The sequence below is a fragment of the Notothenia coriiceps genome, unplaced genomic scaffold (genome assembly GCF_000735185.1).
Source record: "Notothenia coriiceps isolate Sejong01 unplaced genomic scaffold, NC01 NC01_scaffold00026421, whole genome shotgun sequence".
NCBI classification, from domain to species: domain Eukaryota; kingdom Metazoa; phylum Chordata; class Actinopteri; order Perciformes; family Nototheniidae; genus Notothenia; species Notothenia coriiceps.
The window spans coordinates 368109-391003 of NW_011359122.1; the positions used below are offsets into that span (position 1 = coordinate 368109).

A 22895-nucleotide genomic window follows, 5' to 3' on the forward strand; every position below is an offset into this window, starting at 1 on the left:
CTGTGTAGGCTCATTTAAAGGATTACTTGGTGCTGTCGATTATTCTTATGTTCTGTTGCAGCCAGATAGCAGGTTGGCATAAGTGACGCATTGATCTGTTTAGTTATAAACCTCAATACAATATTGAAACTAAATTACGAAATGTTGCAGAAACTTGCAGGATATGTCACTTTACGTATACTGTTACCACCTCTTTCTGAAACCTGTTCTCTGCCCAGTGGGGGACTTGGTGAGGGCAGAAGAGAAGGAAAATGAAGGCAATGGGGGGAGAGTATGTGTGGCATAAACAGATCACCAACAGATGGTACGATATGTGGAAGCGTGAAACCTGGCAGCGTGAAGGAAGCAAAAAAAAAAAGCGCAGCTCTCAGATGCCGACTGTCTGGCTGTTAGTTAACAGCAGCTGAAGCCAGCAGGCAGGCCAGTCACTGAGTGACAAAGTGGAGTCATTTCTTAGAGCTCCGAAAGAGCCCACACTCTGGGGAGGCCTGCAAGCTGCTAGATCTGCATCACAAAATGGGTAAATAAAGATTGATGCGGTAAGAGAGAAAGGGGAAGAGAATTAGTTCTTCCTCTAGCTCTGTTTAGTTCAAAGACACATTCAGGACTCTGCTACAGGGGATGGGAGATCAGACTGTTGACAGGCCTTGGAGAGTGCAGGCAAGATACAGTGCACCTTGATAGTGGGAAAGTTAAAAGAGGTTTCAAAAGCAGATGGGCTTGTAAGTAAAAAAAACTCTTATTCATCACAGTAAACTTCAAATCACAGTTCAAAGGGAGAAAAAACATGCTGTGATGAGTATATTATATGGATGCGGGGAAATTGGTTAATATAGAAATGACAAGTTATTGTAAAGTGATGTGTCACTGAGGTTAGGAAATATTTTCAATACGTAATGGAGGCTCTGCCACACCTTCTCTAGCAGGTATCCAATCACCAAGAAGCCCTTCCCTCCCAGCATCTGCTCCTGCATGGCCACAGAGCTCTTGAGCAGCTCAACCAGAAAGGCCAGGAGAGTGGCACTGAAAAAGAGGAAGACATAACATGTCACACAGGAAATACAACATTCATCTATTCCCACAGTCATTAGGTGCTGAAGGAATGAATCTATAAACAGCAGCAGCATGAGGACACAGTGTGGCAGAGGCAGGATAAACAAGGTCATTTCAGAGGATGCCAGCAGTCAGCTGGGACCCCCAGCCCAACACTTTCATCCTTCTTGAAGAAGAAAGAGAAGAAAGCCTGGGCGCGCTGAGGGTCTCTCTAGGGAGAGTGGTCTGGGGGGGGCGAATTGAACCAGGGTGTGTGTTAGGTAAGAAAAAAGCATTCATGGGGACAAGGCAGTACTCTGAAGACGTTGCTTTTTTCTTTGTTGGAGGGCTTTCCAGTTGAAGCATTTGGCTGAGTGACAGTGGTGCTTAGTGACACTTCTTAATCGGCTTTCCCCCACATCCTCTAGCGGCCTCCGCTCTAGCCCAACAATCACAGGGACACAATCACTCATGTGCCGGCTGCTCCATAGATACTGCACATACACTGCATACGAACTCATACAGTGAATGTGAACTTCGCTCTGCTCTGTGTTTGTTTGTCTACCTTGTTAGTTTGCAGTTGCTCCTTTCTTGCTTGTTGCTCCAACTGAGCCATGGACAAAATATTGTGACAGTGATCTCCGTGTGCTATTGGTTTAGCCTCCGGTACTTCACTGCAAACACAGTTACCTTTCAATTTTTCAGAACAGCAGCGACTCATATCACTGCTGGTTTGGAATTGGAGTGATTGGAGTAACATGAGATGTTTTATCAAAAGGACCATTTTTGTGATCTCTATTCCGGGATGCTGTTGAGAAAAGCCACTGCGCATTGACTGCCATTTGAGAGAGTGAATTGTTTGCATAGGCTTTGAATTCCTCAGCTCTACAAGCTTTAGAAGGACTCAAATGAAAAGCCAAGACAAGGACAAAGCAAGTATTGCAGAGAATGACATACTGTGAGGAAAAGACCCTTGACATGCTAGTGAGGGAGAAACAGGGACAGAATTGAGGGAGGAGAGGAGACTACAGAGGCAGAGAGCTTTGGGCATCAGGGGGTTGAGCTGCTGTGTGGCCACACCCGAGTCTCTCTGCTACTGCTGTCCTCAAACTAACACAGGATTAGAGCACAGCTCAGACTGCATCCAGGGCACAGTGGGGAAGCTTTGGACTGACCAGCTCAGGACGACAGCGATGAGAGGAGTCCAAACCAGAGAGTAGAGATAATAATAAAAACTGGACTACAGCTTGACCAAGGCTGTTTTTATAAGCAGGCAGTGGTTTATTTCGGATACATTATTATTTTGCAATTCAATGGTTCTAATACATTCAGATTTACCAAAAGTAAGATAACTTTGTGCTGTAACAACATGTGTACTTCTTACCATACAGTGGGTTCCACCTGGCTATCATTCAGCTGATGGTAGTCCAGCTGAGCGAAGAGTGGGAACAGCACCTGTATCCCACCAATGGAGTGGATGGCACTGTGGATGGAGTGAGTCCCTGTGGCTTTTACATCCTGTGAAGATAATAACATAAACCTTAATAATGACAATTCAAAATGCGTGCACCGGAAATTAATTTAAATCTATGAGGGTGACACAGAGTTAAGAATGGGCTTGGAGCAAAGCAACTGACCTGTAGCATAAGGGCGTGCGGTGAGTGCACAAAGATGGAGGCATTTTCTTTAGGCGAGGACTGCAGGCAGAGCTGGGCGTCAGTGGCCTTGGCATTATAGGTGAAGGCGATGGAGCTGGCCAACTTACCATCATACAACACCTGCTTGTGATGCTCTGCTAAGTGAATGTCACTCTCTGACTTAAACTTAAAAGTGCTCTGGAAAAAAAAGAGAGAGAAAATGGGTGAGAAAAAGGGAGAGATAAAGATATTCACGTAGCTCCTTTCTACACTTGCACCCCATCAGTGTCTCTTTGTCGTTATCTTTTCTAATTAAAACTTTATTAAAAAATATCCATTCAAGAATGAAAAATGACAGGATGTTTTTTTTTTAGTAGCAACGACAGGTTTAAAGAGGGCAAGATTTATGTATTGGTGCAGAGTAAATTAAAGAGGCCCTGTTATGCTATTGAGATTTTGCCTTTATTACTGCAGTGTCTTATATTGGTTTTTGAGCATTTAAATGATCTGCAAAAGCTAAAATCTCAAATGTCTCTCCATATGGAGCTTCTCTCCCACATAACACCCCCCTTCCTTAAACACCTTGATTGGACGCCTTTATTTAATTCACTAACATAGCGACATTACATTACTTCATTACATGTTACTTTTATGTAAGTCGCTTTTATCCAAAGCGACTTACATACTCAATACTGTGGGCAATCCCCACAGGAGCAATTTGGGTGAAGTGTCTTGCCCAGGGACACAACGACATGCTGACTGCAGTGGGGTTTGAACCTGTGACCCCCTGATTCCGAACACAAACGCACAACCAACTGCACCACACGCCTCCCTGACATCACTACGTAACACTCGCGCTTCTATTGACCAGTGCTCCAACACATTGGCTAAGGGGCGGGACGTCTCTAAGCAGTTGACCAATCACAACAGAGCCGGGCCAGCTAACCAATCAGAGCAGATTGGGCTCTGGTTTCAGACTGAGGGTGAAAAGAGGGCCTGCAGCACAGGCAGTATGAGAAAAATAAAGAGCTTTTTGAACATTAAAGCATGAAAACGTGTCACAATAGATAGAGGCTCCAAATTACAAATATGAACCAGAACATGAGCATATTAGGGCCATTATAGAGTAAATTACTTTCAACAACACAAAGCAATCGTGCAAAGGCTTTTAAGCAAACCGTTTTTAGAACAATTTACAACTTAGCACAAGTTCTTGTCAGGGCACGTACATAATTGAAGCAGTATAGATTTACATTGTCTAATAAAAGCTTCATTCAAGGTGCAAGAAAGAAGGAGGCAGGGGCCGTTATTCCGTTTCCAATAAAGAAGGCATCAAATATAATAAAAAACAGATTTTATTTTGCAGTGCACACATTTAAATTTGATCTTTGTATTTCACAGGGGACATATACAAGTTTATTGTTATGATATGAAAGTACAAATCTTTTCTCGGCTGGTTTAATTTTGTTTCACTTTTAATCCCTGTGGCTAGTGGATGGTAGTCTGTAGTTCTACAGCTGAACATAATGATAAGAAGGAACAGGGACTGATAAAAGTTGGTTTAGTACCAGAGGGGACTGTTAACTGCATTAAATGTAACCCAGCCATTTATTAGCCTGTCCTATAGCAATCCTGAACCAAACACAGTCACTGCTGAGTTCTCTTAAGTGAGCTATGACCGCACTCTCTTACCTAGCACAAATTAAGATGAATCGTTTTTTGGTATTATTTTTCTTATTTACTGTTCAAATACTTTCCACTAACGGAACAGGTGAACATATGAGAAGAGTTTACTGAGTGTGGCTCGAAACACCGACAAATAAAGATAAGCAGTCTGTAATTGATTGTGTCCCCTTACATCTAAAGTAATCAGACTTTGAGTCAAAACAGTGTGCTACAGTAACACCTGCTGAGATCAGTATTCTATTGATTTATCAGATTTCTTTATTGAATGTTGGCTCACCACCCTCATACCAGAGAGAGAGAAAAGCCACATGAAATGTGAATAAAGTCGAGATACATTTATAAAACCAATAGCACCACACATTAATATGTTTCAAGTTTTTGTTCTAACTTTACATGCTTTTCAGGTCAATTTCTTCAGTTGGGAAACCTTTTTTCTTATTATTTTCCCAGAACTGAGTGTGGCTAAAATCTCCAAATCTTAACGACAGTAACACATACCTACACTGGTAACTTAAATGGTATTGGTTCTTAACACACATATGAAGCCATTGAATGACTATGTTAAAATAACTGGGAGTTCCATTAGTCAGTGGCTTAGTAACACATTCATTATTGCAGATATAACAAACAGCTGATCAATAACAGACAGGTCTTCATTTACTCAATCAATTAACTGTGGAAAGATAAGGTAAATTAATCTGTCAATGCAGTGTGAATGGAACATGCTTAATGAGGAAATTAAGTCCTTTAACCAGGCAGGTTGAATTATTAATGAATGAGAGAAATGTTTTTGTTTTTTTAATCCCTCTCCGACTCGTGGATGGTGATAAAATAACAAGAGACAGAAGCTGAAGTAACAGTGAGGAAAGAACCATCTGCTCCGAAAGGGACTGTAGATAAATACAGTATGTTACGCAACACAAGCAAACTGGGTTCATGCATCTAAAGCATCTAAATCTGGACTGCTTGTTTTCAGTTGGGTAGTAAGTGGATAAAAAGGCAAGCTGACTCAGAGTTTCAATTGTACAATCATTGTGAAATCTATTCTGAATGCATATGTAAGTGCAGCATTTAAGAAGGTGGCAAGCTTTGACATAACACATAAAGTGATTCAAATTATTCTTAATAGTAAACTGTATATTTCAGCTTGAAATATTACACAACACTAAATGTAAATTATCTTGTTTTGAAGGTTTTTTAAATATTAATATGTTACGTTTTCTGATCCTAGAACCTAATCCTCTGGGTTTCAGATTTGACTAGATTGGCAAGTTAATCCCTTTTCCAAATCGATGTTGGTCAAAATCCATGTACATTTACTGTTTTTATATCTGTTCTGTTGCCTGGCAGCATTTTTCCAGGATTTTCCAGGAGAGAGTTGAACCACATTTAATGATGTATCTTCTTTCAGTCAGACAATGATAAGGCATAAGAAGTATTCTGTTCATCTTCAATGATCAAGTCCACACAGCAGCATGCATCTCATCAAGTAGTCTCTAACATCCTTCAAAAGGTCCTACTCATGAAACCCAACTGACAAGAAATAACAAGCTCCAGTGCCCTGCACTTTAGTGGGAGCCCTGCCACAGTGTGGACATAATTATCTCATGGTTCACGGCTACTGTAACAAACCTGTAGTTTTACAGTATCTTTCAACAAGTCAGCCAGTCACATACAATATTTTAAGCACTACAGCTGCCCTCTTTCTCTCCCAATGCCAAAGGCTGTTGTGGACCAGGGGAATCACAACAACTCCCTAACAGTAATAGGCAGACACTACCATGCTCCAATGCTACAGCTGCTGCCATCATAGCAAGACTAAACAATGCACAATTAGATCTTTCTCAAATAATTCATAATATCCAATACAGATACAAAATGTGCTCAGTATTGACTTAATGTTTAAACTAATCCAGGGAAATGTATCATTGCAAGACAGAGACATTTGGAACAGCTTTGCTATTTTCCCATGACTGCAATTACTTTTAAAAAGTCTCAATCATGTATACAATGATCTACGATGCAGATGAAAACAACATCAAACTGCTTTTAACACTTTCTATAGCCTATAGTGGAGCCATGGTGGTAGTGTTCAAACATTTGTAATTGTAAAAAAGGACTAAGAAGATGTCTATTGACTTTAGCCTATTTTCTAGAAATAGCATTGGCAGGTATTAGGGATGCTCCGATCGCCAATTTTGGGGCCGATCCCCGGAATCAGTATCGGCAGCCTGTATCGTCTCATGCAGCTCACTGATCCAGTAAATCAGTGACCCGACAGTCAAGAATATATGTATTTATAACTAGTTTATCTTGTTCCAAAGGTAGATAAAATAGCTAAGTGTGTTAGGTCTAACTCTTAGTATGTGTTTTGCTCCGCTCACCGGTCCGTTACAGCGGGTGGAGCTGCAGGATTTCTGCTTCACACACGTTGCATATGGCGCTATTTTATTGTCATTTTCGGACACCTTAAAATACTGCCAGACCGGTGAAGCCATTTTGGCGAGATTGTTTTGCCGCGCACAGAGAAAAGTGTCATGTATTTTACGTCATCATTTTACGTCACGCGATCGGCTCTCGCGATCGACATTTTTAGAGAGCACGGCGGCCGATCGATCGGAGCATCCCTGGGCTAGCAGCATCCCTGGGCTAGCAGCAGTGTTTCCCACACATTGATTTATTTGTGCGCCACAAATGGATCTCATAAAAAAACAAAACATTATTATTAATATTATTTATTTATTTTTTAAAGATAGAATCAAATTCTGTGGGAAACACTGTATGTGTTGGCCTGAATGCTATCTCCAAAGGATGTGAGCCTGTCATCTAATGCTCTACATCAATATTGTATTATTGGATGGCCTCTTCTCAGAGATAACATTTGTCTTCCCTGACAGGGAGGACCGGGACTGTGCAGCTGCTCAGTCTCATCAACAGCAATCTGGGGTGCATAGTGTTGGCACAAATTCAATGGGCTAATCTGACTCATGTAGAACGCATATGGTAGTGATGATAGAGGGCCATACAGATAAAAGCCTCAATGTATTATTTGAAAAGTGGACATAAAGTAATTGGCATAATTGTCTTGACTTGTCAATTTGCTGACTTACATGTTGTGTTTTGTGATTAACTTTATAACTCCAGATCATGCTATTACCCAGACCTGGACAAATAAGTAATTCCCCAAAGTAAAAACATTTGTTTAAGAATATATGCCAGTATCCACTTTTAATGTTGTGAGGCAATTCCCTTGTATGACTCTCAGCCCACAATTTCTTTGACTTTCCCCAAATCTTATGAACTCTGCTAAAAAAGCAGTGATGACTGTCACACTTCTGTCAGTGTCAATAGAACCAACCCTGTCTCTTGATGTTATCAACAAATGTCTGGGAATGTCAAGTGAGTGAAAAAACAATGGCAATATAGAGCAAAATGAGTTGAAACTTCAAATGAAATCAGGAGTCCTTCTTGGTTTGGAGTGCAATTTCCATACAGCAATATGAGAAGAGCCCAGGGATCAGATTCTACTTACAGGTCTGTCAGATTTTAAACCATAAATCATATAGTGCGGTAGAAATCGTAACCCTGGGCAGCAATAATCTCTGCATTTCGACTAACCGCCAAAGTTACAGTTACACTCAACACAGTATGTTAGCAAGGGGGAGCATGTCAGACATCAAACATGGATGAGAGGATCACGGATCAGAAAATAAATCATGCATTAGCTCAGATGTTTTTTTTTTTCCTCTGGCTCTGGATTTGAGACGAGTAGAAACAGATATAAGGAAACTCCCAATGTACATACCGTAGCAACTCAGACTCTGCCTTGCATTCTCAATTAAAGTGACCTGACACCTCTCTGACCTTTTCTCCCCAACTCACCTGGCTGGCTCTATCATCCTCACCATTACAAAGCCTATTCACAGCTTCATCAATTGAGGGTAATTGTCTCACCTGGACATGCTCTTCATTATTTTCAGAAATCTGGGGGATTGCTCTGTGGTGTCACCTCTCTAATACAAGGTCTGGGACCACAATTAGCGAGGTAAACGGCAAGTCAGCTGCCATTAGCAAAAAGACCAAACAATGACTCCACCTGGGAATCTCAAGGCATCCATAGGCCAGACTGAAATCAGTATTTCATCAATTATGGCAGCAATAGAATAAGAGAAAAACACAGGTAGTACACATGGGAGTATACACAGGGATAATAAGGAATAAAAAGGAAATACAATTAAATAAATACAAAATAATAATAAACATGTATTAAAGGTAACCTATTATGCAAAATACACTTTTTCATGTATTTCATAAATAAATATGCANCTGCATTAAAAGATTCTGAAAGATTCAGAAAAAATTACCCGCTCTCTTTTTGTCCAGATGAATTTATATAAAAGCATGTCTGAAAATGAGCTGATCAGATCTTGGCCACTTTATGATGTCATAACGTTTTTTTGGCTTGTGTAACCATTAGCCAATCACCAACCAAGGTAACCCCCCCCCCACCTTATCACCTGAATCTCCTCCTAGAACACCATTGTGTTCATTTTAACCAAATATCTCGCCGAGGGGCGTGGGGAGTGGCCTCTTATTTTCATCTAAAGTAACAGACACCGAATCAGCACTTTTGAAACAGGGCTGAAACAGAGGGGATTATGGGATGCTGCAATGCACGATCTGTTTGGTATTTGGAACCTAACACTTTAGAGACATGTTTTATAACTGAGAACTATATTATATTGATGAAAAATAGTATATTAGGGGATCTTTAACAGAATAGAAATAACAAAAATAAGTTAAACTCTGATCAGGTGAATGTACATATATACAGATATGTGAACAAGGTTAAATATACATTTAAATGTGCAGGTAACAGTGCGGGTGAAGCTAGAGCTTAAACCCAGCTGGGGTTAGATAAACAGAGATAGTGTAAACTGTCTGAGATACATCCTGTGTTTAAAGCTGATTTGGCAGTGCATGTCATTCCTCCATTTGTGACAGAGTGGAGAGCTTAACAGTGTGAAGAAAGGCAGCAGCAGTTTGTGAGCGTCAGGAAGTGTGACAGTTAGAGTGAGAGAGAGCAGACTCTGAAACTAAGAATAAGCTGAGGGCACACTCCGTATCTCTTTCAAGATGAGTTAATAAAATAAATACAATTTCAAAAAGGAAAATGTGCCAACCAAATATTTTTGTCACCATGTGCTTAACATTCACAGCTAAATCCCCCTCTGGGTAGGTCAGCATCTTTCTGTATTCACAATCTTTTGCTCTTTGTCAAGAAGCTTGGGAGTGCTGCACCTGCTCATGCTGATATAAGTCGGCTCAGGACTCTATCCCCTCAGATGGCCTGCTGCTCTCCTCTGTGTATTGGGCTATTATTTCCCAAAAGTAGGTAATTTATGCAGTGTTTATCTAGGAGGAAAGGCATTGCTCCCAGGAGAGAGACACAAGGGGAAAGTAACATGGGGATGGGCAGCAATGGGCATTGATTTCAAAGATTGATAGATGATGCAGACTGTTTACATGTACTCTAACTCAGTCCCCCTCAAGTGCATACCTTATAGCCTGGTCCTAGCTGATGAATTGCAAAGATCTGTGCTGGATTGAGGGCTTCACTGAACACGTAGACGGCTCCTAGCTGCCCGCAGAATACCCTGTTAGCGTCGGCTGTCTCTGAGGACCCGAGGAAGCACTTATCATAACTCTGAAAGAGGGACACAGAAGAAAAAAGGCTTTATAATTCTATACTTTAAGACCGAAAGGAAAAATATGCTAAATTCAGACAATGCTAAATTGAACCGAGGGAAGTAATACATTTAATTATACAAATGCCTATATTTTCTCCAAGTTATTATATTTTCAATATATTTTATCCAACGTAACATCACCATCTGTGTTGTTTCAGTTTCAACCTTGACACTTCCCTATCGGAAAGAGGAAAACAATGTCTCTGATTTACAAAGATAGGAAACCTCAATATAACCTGCGTGAAAGAGTGAATATGTGCTGTGATTGCAATCAGGATCAAATTAAAAGGATAACTTACAACAGCAGCAGCTAATTAACAAATGCTGAACAAGACAGTATGAAGGCCTATACAAGTGGGACTGAGAGGGTACAAAAACATCAAACCTGTTTATTGGAGTATTCAAAATCTGATCAAGCTTGTCTCCTATTTTAGAAAAGCCCATCTTATCTGATGTATGTGTGAGGTGATTTAAACAAATACACTTTACCACACACAATAATGCTAACCAAGCTTTGTCAAAAATATGAAACCGTGACCAAGACAAAGCTTTGGTCCTACTTCAAAGGTTGGCAAAGCAGAAGAATGGCAATTATCTAAGTAGGAGGCAAATGACAATGCTATAATAGAAAATAATATACAAAAATTGGAACATTTAGGTTTTAATATCAAAGCCCCAATACTAGAGAGAGAATAGCCAAAGATAAATACAAATTATTTAGATGTAAAAGGCTTTTTTCAGGGTATTTGTATATTACCAGAGTCCCCCGGCATGTAACAACATTCTAAATGTCAGTTTACAATATTTTCTGTGAAGAAAAGTTATGCAGCCCTACTTTCCATGGCACGTGTATTTAAATAATCCAGATCAAGAGAAATGTTAAAATACTAAGGTGTACAGTATATTATTTCCTTATTGTATGTTGTGATGTGATTATGTATGCCACATCGTCAAATACATTTCTACATGTCCTTCATTTGGTTGAATGGAGTAATCTCTTGCTGTGTGGTCTGATGTCTTGTGTCTTTGTGATGCATCTGTTTTTGCACACATCACAGGAAAAATCCTCCTCATTTGAATTATGCTCATATTCTTTCAGGTGTGGGAAAGTTGTACAAAAAACCTTTCCATCACAAGCTAACAAGTGAGGGAATATTTGTATGAAATGCATCTCACCTCGGAGCAAGTGCAAATTGCTTTTTTATTTCTGTAAATAGCTACTGTATGTGTGACAACAGGTTTTATTTTTGGAGTCATTTAACATGCAAATTCAACATAACATGTATTTCAAACCAGAATGTTTCAGTCTGATGGTATTTACACTGCTTAGATTCAGCCATTTTCACTCAACATAAATACATCTGTTTAATATTCCATCTTCAACTCTCTTTTCTAGCGCAACTCTGTGACAAATGGTTATTCAAATTAAGACTGAAATGCCAGTCGTATATCTGAAAGAAATCCATGTTGCTGTGGTAAAACTCATTTTCTTGAATGAGCACTATTGAAGATGTATGTATGTCACAATTTGTATCCATGCGAGACGTTGTTGCTGAGGACCTGTGCCAATAAACATCAAACCCAGAGGAACATAAGACAGTAGTGTGGAGGAGTAAAAGAAGAGTGCTTACATCATTTGTGTTGACGTGCCATGCCATGTCTCCATAAGAAACGAGCTGTCCGTTAACATAGCATCTGATTTCACTGTTCCTCCAGCGGCTGTAGATGTGAACTATACTGATCATGTACCACTGAGGGGGAAAATAGAGTCAGATTAAAACGTTTCAATAACAGGACAAGTCCATTAACTAGCTTGACTTCACTTAACTACAGTACAACTGAGGTGTAGAGTTTGTCACAAACATCACCAAAGTTGCTCCATCACCAACATTTCTGCTTTATTCTCCAATTCGTTTCTTATAGAAGCGTGAAATTCTGATTGAACTTTGAATAACTGCAAAGCCATGGCCGTGAGGTTTGCTATCTAATGTTTTTTTAAACTGCAGTGGAAAACTTTGAATAATAGATCAGAGAAAAGGGTAAGAGGAAGCAAGACAACTAATTGTTCAGTCTGCAAAAAGCCACATCAAACACTGGCTGTCAGCACTACGAGATGAAACACAAACTACAGCTAGTTGAGTCAGGTCAAGTTTACAGATAGGAGATGTAACCTTATAATATCTCATGTCAAGTAGGTGCAAATAAAAAAGAGACAATAACTATAATCAGCCTTATGACAGGGGAGGGAAATGTGAATTGACTTGTAGTTTCATATTTCTTAAAAGGCTGAAAGCCCTTCCAGAGCCATTCAGAGTGTTTCGCCTCAGCTTTATTTGAATTCAAATGATAAATGGAATTGAATAGCATATTCAATTATTTGATTTTCTTCCATAACTAATTCAATTAATTACATACGGCAAAACGTGCCAGGTTGAAACTCTGGAGCGATATATGGATGCAGTCTGTCAACGGAGAACAGCCTCAAACATTCAAGAGGCTCATAGTGTGAGCACTGGCCATGTTATATAGGCCAACCACTCACAGCAGCAGGCAATAGGTTGTCCATCTCCTATGTGACTGTGAGGCCACTGCTTATTAGTTTGACCCACGAAGGGCGCAGTGAGCAGCCTAATGGAATTACAGCCGTCTACACACAAAGGTAAGGACACTTAAAAGAGGATTCATGGCTGACGGGAGGAGAGCAAGCTGCACACAGATAATTTAAAACGGCACTTATCCGCAGATGTCTGAGCCCAAAATCAATTAAAAACTTAATTCAACATGTTTTATCTTCCAAGAGCTTCTACAAAACGATAGGCGCTCGGTGGTAGTAGCAGTGGGATGGATGCTTGTTCCCAGGTGTTATGTCAGGGCTCTAATTGTTTCAGTCGGTTATCCTGCTCTGCAGGGACAACTACGCTACACTAACATTTCATGCCAAATTAGGTTTCATTTTCTCATCTACATTTAAATCCAATTAAGCCTCTAAGACTCCTCTGGGGGTCGTAAACGCTTCAGGTATATGTGTTGACATACAACTTTGTAATTCACATAAAAGAACAGGTGTTGGGCAAAGAGTCAGCGCTATGTGCAGCCAAAAATGCAGAGTGTTTCGAAACAGGTGTGTAATTTCTTGTTTTTCTAAATCATTTTGAGGCATTAATTGCTTTCCTCTCAGCACAGGCCAAAATGATGTGAACTTCTGTTATTTGGTGGTTGGTGCAGATGTAACTTGCATATACTTGAAGTAGCTACTACCCATGTTTTGGAAGACGGCTGCTTCAATTGAAAATACTTAGGTCCAAATAACATCATGATACGTTGTATAGCAGCTGAAATGGTTAAAAGCCAAAGCTGCTCTTACCTTCCTGGGCTGAAAGTCATACTTCACACAATGCTGGAAACCTTTCCCTTTTGACTTCAGTGATGTCACGATCAAGCAGTTCCCGACAAAATGTGCAGAGTACCCGATGCCCTTGCTGGTCCGAAAGCTGTAAAACAGAAACATGCTCAGTTGCATTACACATCATGAGTTGCAAACCCAGTTAATGTATTAACAAGCAGGATTAGAGGCATTTTTTGTGACTCTACTTACATCTTTGGATATTTCCTTACCAACAATACTGTGCTATCATACAAACAAATAACTGTAGGAAACTAGCAGCTTCTCTCTGCATAATAAGATATGGGCCAACATAATATTTGCATGCCTCGCGCTAGGCAGACACAAAGCAATTTGCAGGAGTAATTGACAGGTAATTGTTAGGATACTTATGAGAATTATGATATTATGCTTAACCAGCTAGAACATGAAAATGCCTGAGTTGAGACTGCAGCTACTGCAAACTGCGCTGGCATGGTGACAACTATAGACTAAGACACAAGAAAAACGCTTAGTGGATGATAACACTTCAGTGATTCTCCCTGCATCTTATTCCTCTACTTTGATCTTCTTGAATCCAGAGATAAAAGATATGTAAAATCAGCACTATGAAAATGCCCTCTGTATACCATTCAAGCAGACTATGGCTGCGGCAGTTACCTCCTTTTCTTGCCCTTCACTTCTGTCAGTTACTCACTACAACCCCAGAGTATTTAGGTCTAAAGCCATCTTCAAAGCCCCAACCAGCTCCATCCTTTGGGAACATCTTAAACAAACAGACCCCTTTGACAAGACAGATAAAGAGAGCACAGGCTTTAATATTGTGAGGTGAATGCAGTGAGCCGCAGAGCCCCACACCTAGCTGAGCTAAGACGCTCCGCTGAACAAGTCTGCTTGTGATTACACATCAGGAGAAAAAACAGCAACCTTGGTCCGCTTCTGAAGATAAAATCCTCTTTTTGTGTTGTCTACATGCCCTGCCACTGAGCCATGAGGCCTTCAGAGCAATGCACAAACAGGATTAGCTTGGCATATCTCCGCCTTTTTGTGACTGTCAGAAAGGAACGGCTGTCGCATGAATACCAACAACGTAGCTCAGGCAATTCCTCTTTTTATTTTTTTGATGTTACACATCAGAGAAATACAGAAGAAGTCCTTCCAAGGTGATTAGACTCTTTCGTTCCATCTGTGTGATGCAAGTAAAGCAATGGCAGCCAACAGATAGAGAGAACTAACTGTTGTTTTTTCACCAATTAGTCATTCATCTTTTTATCCATTTTCTCTATAATTTCCTTCCACAAATCTTTTATATGCCCCATTGTAGTCAGCGATGTTCTCCCTAAACTGCTCTCATAAACAGAAACAACAGCAGTTGAATAGCACTTCACTTTTGGATTATTGATTTTAGCACTAATTACCCACAAGAGCCGATATGTGGCAGATATTCAAATCTAAATGAATCCCTCCACAGGGCCTCCCACTGCAGCAGGCCACCTCTGCGACAGGTAGCAGTCGTTCATGCTTCAATAGATTTTAATCTGAATAATCTCACCTAATTCCCCTCTCTCTATTATAAATTATACATGAACATTACCTGGAGGGAAAACAAATAGGCTATTTCCCAGACCCCATTACATAAGTGTTGTCAGTGTGTGAAGAATAGCGCCTGTAAAACTAGTTTAACCTTGAAAAACAAGTTCCAACCATAATCTGCTTGGATGGGGGAATCACTGTAGGTCACAGTATCAGACAGCATATTGCTTTGTCAATAAAGCTGCTGGTAGCTTTATAGGTCTCTGTAGAGAGAGAGTGATTTCTAATACACAGCTAAAGCAATTATATTGATGAAAAACAGGAAAGTGTAATTTTCTTCTCTCTGGTGTTATAATGTAGACTCACAGCACCTCAGTGAGAGAGCTGGGAGCGTACTGAGGACACCGGAACATGGAGCACAGATGTATGTTCTTATTTACTCACCAGTAGAGATATGGTTTGTCCTTGTCAACATTGATGTTATTCAAAGGATCCATCCTGAACCAGGTATTGAATGTAAACCCATTCTGATAAGGCCACTTGGCAATAGGAGGTAAAGCAATGGCCTGGGACAGAAAACACAAACATATGGCGATTATGCATGATTAGAGATAAATGTTCCGAAAGTAGCACTGCCTTTATGAATTAAGTTTAAGTAAAATTACGATCCACTATGGAGACCTCAACTTGAGTCGGACCACAACAACAAGGTGTTACCAGAGATCCAAAATGTGTTTATGGTTCCTTTAAATGTATTAGCTATTTGCATATAGGTCACACACGTGTATGTTCTATTGTATTATTATTATGATTGTTTTACTTAATGACAGAGAGGCAATTGCGAATATATTGTGACCTCAACAATGTTACTGGCCAACTGATCGCATTAAAGTTGCTACTAATGCTGAATATTTTATGATGCCAAGAGTCCAGCCTTTTAAATAAATCTTACTATGACCCTGGTCCTATTTGCATATGGGGAACATTAATATTAATCTCTAAGATTAAGAGCGAGAAGTTTAAAACGCGTTTTTTATCAGTGAATAATTACATCTAATGAAATGACTGTGATAACTCATAAACCTAATTAATCAACAGGATTTGGCATGGTGCAAAGTATCTAAATGTAATGAACATTTAGAACACTACTTTCAGGATTTTAATCTCCCACCACACGTTTACTTAACCATATCTTGGTTTTCTCTACAGTATATGTATCAACTCCTTAGTCTAACTATCAGCAGCTCTGAACTGCACCTATCTTATTTAGTCACACAACCGTGTCAAACTTTCTTACACAAGGTTGGTTATAACATTTCCCCATCTACAAACCCTTTAAATCATTTGTTTTCTTGCAACACACAGAGGTAACATGTATTTTCTCTACAGTAATAGTGGAGCTGTTTCTATCTACAAGTAAAGAATACTTCATACCTGTTTTCTTATTATACTACAAATCATAAAATTGGATTAGGTCATGAGGCATGTTCGATTGGAATGGGTTCATCGAAAAGGCATAAATAATGCAGCATTACAAAACATGTGCTGTAATAAAAATCATAATATTTTGACAAAATAATTTATTGACGAGAGCTACACCTTTTCCTACCTTGATTTACTTGAACAGCATTTCTTTACAGAATAAGAGATTGATTGTTCTGCTAATTTGTGCACATCAATTAACTGTTTAACCATACAAACGTGTAGGTCTTCATAAAATGCATATGTTATTTTAAAATCGATTGTAGAGTGAAAACATATGAAAGCTTACCGCTGCACTGCGTCCAGGAAAGTTGAAAAAGGCATTGGGGCCGTGTCTCTGGGGCATCTGATTCAGCACCGACAACATTTTGACGGCATGCTTTGGCTGCACAGGTGGCAAAGATGCAAAAAAAAAGAAGTAACAAGACAGTGAAGACTCTTGCTCTGACTGTTTGGGCAGCAGCAAATGAACTGTCAATTACCTCAATCATTCATTCTGCGGTTTGTCAATTATAGAACAAGCTCTAAACAGATCAGGGTGATGGCTCACTGGGGGCAACTCAAGTGACAAACCAACACACACTTCTGCCTGCCTCGCTGCATTCAGTCCCTCGCTATCACTTACCCAGAGGTTGCCTTCTCCGCGGAGCATGCTGAAGAGCAATTTCAGTTCCTTCACTGTGATGCTGTAGCTGGCCAGCACTCCCAGCATGTCCACTAGCAAGTCTTTATAGAGAACATGGCATGGATGAATTACCAGAAACACACAAACAAAGACAAGAGAAAGTAGAAAGAGAGGACTATTATCAAATACAGCTGCATTTTATAGATATTACATTTCATCCACACTGCGCAGGAGGTCCTCACAGGGGATCCAGAGATAATTAAAAACAGACTCGCTCTAGTTTAGTTTCATTCTCAGTTCATGGTCGGTGAAATTCCATGTTATTTATCATAGAAGCAATTTCACACTACAACACACTAAATTAAAGGCTACATTGTTTAACTTGGAGGAACAGTAACACAGCAGTGGAAAACACATTTTGATTTCATCAGCTGAAACATCATTTATAAATAACACAAGGTATGGATGATATTTGCATCGGGCAAATTGTCAAAGTGACACTGACTTCCACAAACAATCCCCCCGATGACCTGAATACAAACATTTTAGGGGCTTATTGCAGACATTTTAAACTACAAAGTAGTAGTCCTTAAAGAAGGCAGCATTTTTAGAAAAGTTTCAGGATGTTCCTGCATAACACAGCAACTAACCTTTGCAAGGTTTCTATACCCTGAATAAATGAATACTTGACATGTGTCTAAAGACCATCAAGAGGCCTTGCCGCCAGTGGATTAAAAGAAAACAACTATAGTTTATTATAATATACAGTACATCTGTAATAATATAGAGTCCAAGTTTACTTTGTGTTCTATTTGAGACTTTTTGCAATAATTGATATCTCAATAAACAATTTAAATCGGTTGAACTATGATGATTGAATAACTGAAAAGTAAACCAGATAAAAATAACTCCAAATACTTTACACTTCATGTCTTCCATAGTTTTCAATATGTTTAAAGCAATAATTGAATGCACTGCTGCTTGGCTTTACTGTGTTTTTTTTACACTTTTACAACAGAGAAAATACTGAGAGGAATATGAAATGTTTGAAATGAACTTTTTCCATCCAAAATCTGAATCACAACTGTGCCAGTCTACTGTAGCTCAAAATGCAGATCCATTAAAAGATACAGACAGATGGTTTGTTGCCTGACTGACAGCTAAAACTAAGAAGGCATAAGCCATGAAAAAAAGATTGTGCATTTTACATTTGATACAAAAAGAAGCTCGCTCACACATTTTTCCTACCTGCAATCATGTCGTCCACGGAGCTCATTCTGAGCAGCACCTGCTGGATGAGGCCCACCTCAGTGCTGGTCTGCAGGTTTCGAACACTTTTCCGAAGGATAGCAGTGAACATGCTCCAGACCTCAGCCTGGCAGGTGACGTCACAGTGGCCCAGCAGCTCCACCATGCAGCCGATGCTCTCTGCATCTTGGATAATGAAGTTGGTCTCCAGATCAAACTCACCACCCACCAACTGCAGAATAAGATAAGACAGAAAAGATTGGATTGTTATGCCTTTCACATGCTGCCTAAACTATCTTATGTTGATTTAATGCTCAAGAAATGAGCGCAATATATTAAACTAAATGTCTTGCCGGAACTGGAAGAAGAAAGTAAAGAACACTTTTGTTCTAAAAGGTTTGGATCAGAATTTAAACACTCAGGAAAACAAAATAGCCTGGCAATTAATGAAAAGAGCAAGGGAAGGGAGTTCCAATAGCCCTGCTGCCACTTTTGAGTCACAAATGATAATCACTCTTAAGAAATTAGAAAACAACAATCAATAATGCACTTCTTCAAGTTCAACAAGCATGAAATTAGCCCTCGAAAGAAGTGCATGTTATATATAGAAAGCACTGACAACAAGTTGATGGTGTGCATCAAAGCAAGCAGGCGGGAAATGGTTCTGGATACCCACTGCACATTACTGTGATTGACAGGTCATAGCTAGGTGAAAGCAAAAGCAGCCTAAAGAAGGAAAGACTCCGGTCCATGGAGGTATAATCGGAGCCTGGCCTCAATCATCATCAGATCTTGAGTCAATCAGATTACAATAATGCATGTCACTGGCTGCTTCAACTTTAGGATTGGAGTTCAGTTGTTCTGCAGAAAAAAATTCAAACTCCTTTAAAAGCTAGGTGTTTTTTTCCCTCTCAGGTATAACACACAGATATAGCTGAAATGTAAGGGAAAGCTTTACTGGAAATTATGCGCTAAAGATTTGGGTTGAACATGTACCGGGGGTTAGTCCCCTACGGTGGCCCTGAAGTGCAAGACACCACAGCATTTCAGAAAACGCCGCAGCATTTCAGAAAACACAACAGCATTTCAGAAAACACAACAGCATTTCAGAAAACACAACAGCATTTCAGGAAACACCACAGCATTTCAGAAAACGCCGCAGCATTTCAGAAAACAAAACAGCATTTCAGGAAACACCACAGCATTTCAGGAAACACAACAGCATTTCAGGAAACACCACAGCATTTCAGGAAACACCACAGCATTTCACATTGGACGGAAAGGGTATTCCTTTAGGGAGAACACTTCTTGTTTGTGATTGGACAGAGCCAGCCAGAGAATGCTGTACTGTAGTGTCTTGCACTTCANTTCATATAATCAGTCTCTCTGCACGCGGAAACGGCACCCGCTCTCGTTGTGACACTGGACCATGCCAACGGAAAACTATTCCTATGCAATGTAATCACCTCATGTTTTCAACCTTTTCCATTCACTAAAGCATTCATCCTCTCTTGCTCCTCTCCTTTCTTCCATCTCCACATGTCTTTTCCGCTCTTTTCTCTCCTCCTCTCCTCTAATCCCCTTTCCTTTCCTGTCCTGTCCTTTCCTTTCCCCTTTCCTTTCCCTGCCCTTCCTTCCTCTCCTTTCCTGCTCCTTTCCTTTCCCTCTCCTGTCCTCACCCTCCCTCTCTTCTCCCTACCTCTCCTCTAATCTCCTTTCCTTCCCGCCTTTCCTTTCCCTCGCCTCCCCTCTCCTCCTCCCCTCTCCACCAACTGTATCTTTTGTCGGTGCAAAATGTTTAGCTATAGTCACTGCTTTCATTCACACAAACCGTGGCACATATTTTATCAGCCAAAATCCCCCGCAGCCCACTTTTTGTCTGTGGCGCCCCCCTTTCTTATCTCTCTCTTGTTCTCTTTCCAACACACACATTTTTCCCCACCCCTTCTACTCCGCTGCCCCCCGCTCATCTCTCCTTCCCCTTCCTCTCTGTTTGGAAATCCTGCTGTCCGCCTGCTCCCACCAAACTACAACTTCCTTCCTTCCCCTCATGCCTCAGCACCTTTTATTCAACCACTTTTTTCATCTCACGTCCTCAATGCTAAAACGCACTGCGTCTGTACACACAACACAACCACACACACACCACACACACACACACACCCACAAGCACAACACACACACCAAACACACACCACACACACACACACACACCACACACACACACACACACACACACACAGACACACACACACACACACAGAATCCCCTGGCTCTTCCTTTGTCTGCCCGCCTAATTTGTCAGCGCGGTTTGGTTCCAGGGGATTAATGTGTGCATCCCCATGAAGTAAGGGATACAAAAAGTGCACATAGGGTTGCAAAGATTGTTTGTGTGTTTAAAGTTATAGATTGTGTAGGCGATTCTGCATGTACACTTCAGTTTGTCTTGTGTGCACACTTTAGAGTGTATGTATTATTATAGGGCCTGTTTTTGCCTCCTCGTCTCACAACTTTAAGCACAGAACAAAAAGTTCTAGCGAAAAACAAACGTGGCTTTCAGCAGGTTGTGAGAATAGAATAGAAATCACATCTTTCATAAAGCAAAGGTGTCAACAGGATTTTCTCTGCACATTTCTCAATCCGTGAGGCATCTGCAGGTGTTCTGCTCATGTAAGAGGCTCTCAGACGGCTGGAGGGCATGCAGTGTGCAGTATGTCAGATGTGCCGTTCTCATGTCCCCACAGCTCTGCTCGAAATATGAACAGATGACGATTCAGACATGTTAACTATGTTTGCAATCATTTTGCTGCCGAGGTCACAGTTTACACTGCGATTTGGGGTTTGTTATCTTCAACTTTGATATACAATGCTTGGTCATTTCCCTGCTGTCAGGAAATTCCTTTCGGCATTCTTTCATTGAAAGGGGACATGGGGTTTGGGTGCGAGAGAGAGTTTGCTTTTGATGTTTGTGTGTTTTTGTCTGTGAATAAAAGATAGAAAGAGTGTGGAGAGGGAGAGAAAGAGAGAGGAAAATGCAAAGTTTGTTCTACCCTGCTGGTGTGTGCCTGAAATGTGTATCTGCCTGTGTGTCTATGGGTGTGTGTAGACGGGGCGGGTGTGAGAGACAGTGATGGGGTTGAACGTGTTTGATGTACTGTGATGATAACTCTGTCCGGTATGTGCTTGCTTTCATGGGAACTCCTTGCCCTGGGGAAATGGCCAATAAGCTCCTGTTTAAAGGGCCACTTTATCGCATGTTGTTTTCCCCCTTTATGTTTCCCACATCCTGTTAGCCTCTACCTTTCTACCCTCACTGTACTACAGTATGTCCCCACTAGTTTGGATAGTTGATCCCTTAATTAACTGTTTAATCATTTAATTACACATTGGCTGACTCAATCGTCTCTAATGGAAGGAGATCTTTATCGTGCTTTGTTGTTTTTACAAAAAACGGTGGAAATTCATAACCTTTTGGATGAGTGTACCATGTCTTGTTTACAAGAGGGTCTTTGTCGGCAATAATGAAATATAAGCGCAATTAGAAGAAAAAAAAGATTGCTATTCAATTAATATCAAACTATTAAGGCATTAAGAGAGCAGGAGCTCAGCCAAAGCTGTTAAAAAAAGTACAAAAATAATGAATATATCTGCCCATTGTTTTGGCAAAGCTCCAAATGTAGTGTGTTCCTACTTGTTACACGTCATCGCCAAGTTTCGTCAAAATCGAAATAAAATATTATGTAACATGCAGACAAACGAAGCAATAAACCGTACGTGCACACACATGCATGCATACATACAGTTCTTACATGCATACAGACAGTTCTTACATGCATACAGACAGTTCTTACATGCGTACAGACAGTTCTTACATGCATACAGACAGTTCTTACATGCATACAGACAGTTCTTACATGCATACAGACAGTTCTTACATGCGTACAGACAGTTCTTACATGCATACAGACAGTGCATACATTACATAACATACAAACACTTAATGACACACAGTACATGACATATACAGACAGAGACTCCTTTAGTTTTGGTTAGATGAGTTTCATCTCAAACATAAATATTTTTGTTTCAGTTTGTTATTGGGTGTGGAGTTTGACGTGTTAGTCATGTGCATGATAACGATTTTTCTCTGGAAGTGTCTGCGTCTGGGGAATGCTGCTGAACTGGAATTCTCCTCCAGTCGCCTCTTAGCAGTTGGTCTGATATCAGCCCATTGTGTTTTTAATTTGAGCGACAGCCAGGAGCATTGCACGTCAGACTCATTTGCAATGAGCCTAGAGAGACAACAGGCCTGACGTGACGTGTAATGGCCGCCTTTTAAAAAAGAGATAAAAGCCTCAGCGAGCCGCTCGACGAGCGGTCACTGTGGGCTTTGCTCATTAAAATTAGACTTGCTGCTGGCACTTTGGTGGAGCCTGTCTGGCAGCGACGAACACATTTCAGGGGACAGGATAGACATGTGTGGTCCTTGTGGGTAGCTCGATACCTCAGAGTGCTGTAAC

General features: G+C 40.5%; 2 protein-coding genes across 2 annotated transcripts in view; one reads left to right on the plus strand and one right to left on the minus strand.

Moving 5' to 3' along the window:
• The window catches only part of LOC104956927 (neurobeachin-like), a 118613-nt gene that overhangs the window by 93726 nt on the left and 1992 nt on the right, over positions 1 to 22895 (minus strand). The window contains exons 2-11 of the mRNA XM_010784506.1: positions 18376 to 18607; positions 17128 to 17228; positions 16792 to 16887; positions 15465 to 15586; positions 13470 to 13596; positions 11737 to 11856; positions 9916 to 10062; positions 2670 to 2867; positions 2417 to 2550; positions 915 to 1023 (exon numbers count right to left, since the gene is read on the minus strand). Coding sequence (XP_010782808.1) covers positions 915 to 1023; positions 2417 to 2550; positions 2670 to 2867; positions 9916 to 10062; positions 11737 to 11856; positions 13470 to 13596; positions 15465 to 15586; positions 16792 to 16887; positions 17128 to 17228; positions 18376 to 18607 — 1386 coding nt within the window. The remainder of the gene's footprint in view (positions 1 to 914; positions 1024 to 2416; positions 2551 to 2669; positions 2868 to 9915; positions 10063 to 11736; positions 11857 to 13469; positions 13597 to 15464; positions 15587 to 16791; positions 16888 to 17127; positions 17229 to 18375; positions 18608 to 22895) is intronic.
• The window catches only part of LOC104956928 (serine/threonine-protein kinase WNK3-like), a 63471-nt gene that overhangs the window by 33478 nt on the left and 7098 nt on the right, over positions 1 to 22895 (plus strand). The window lies entirely within an intron of this gene.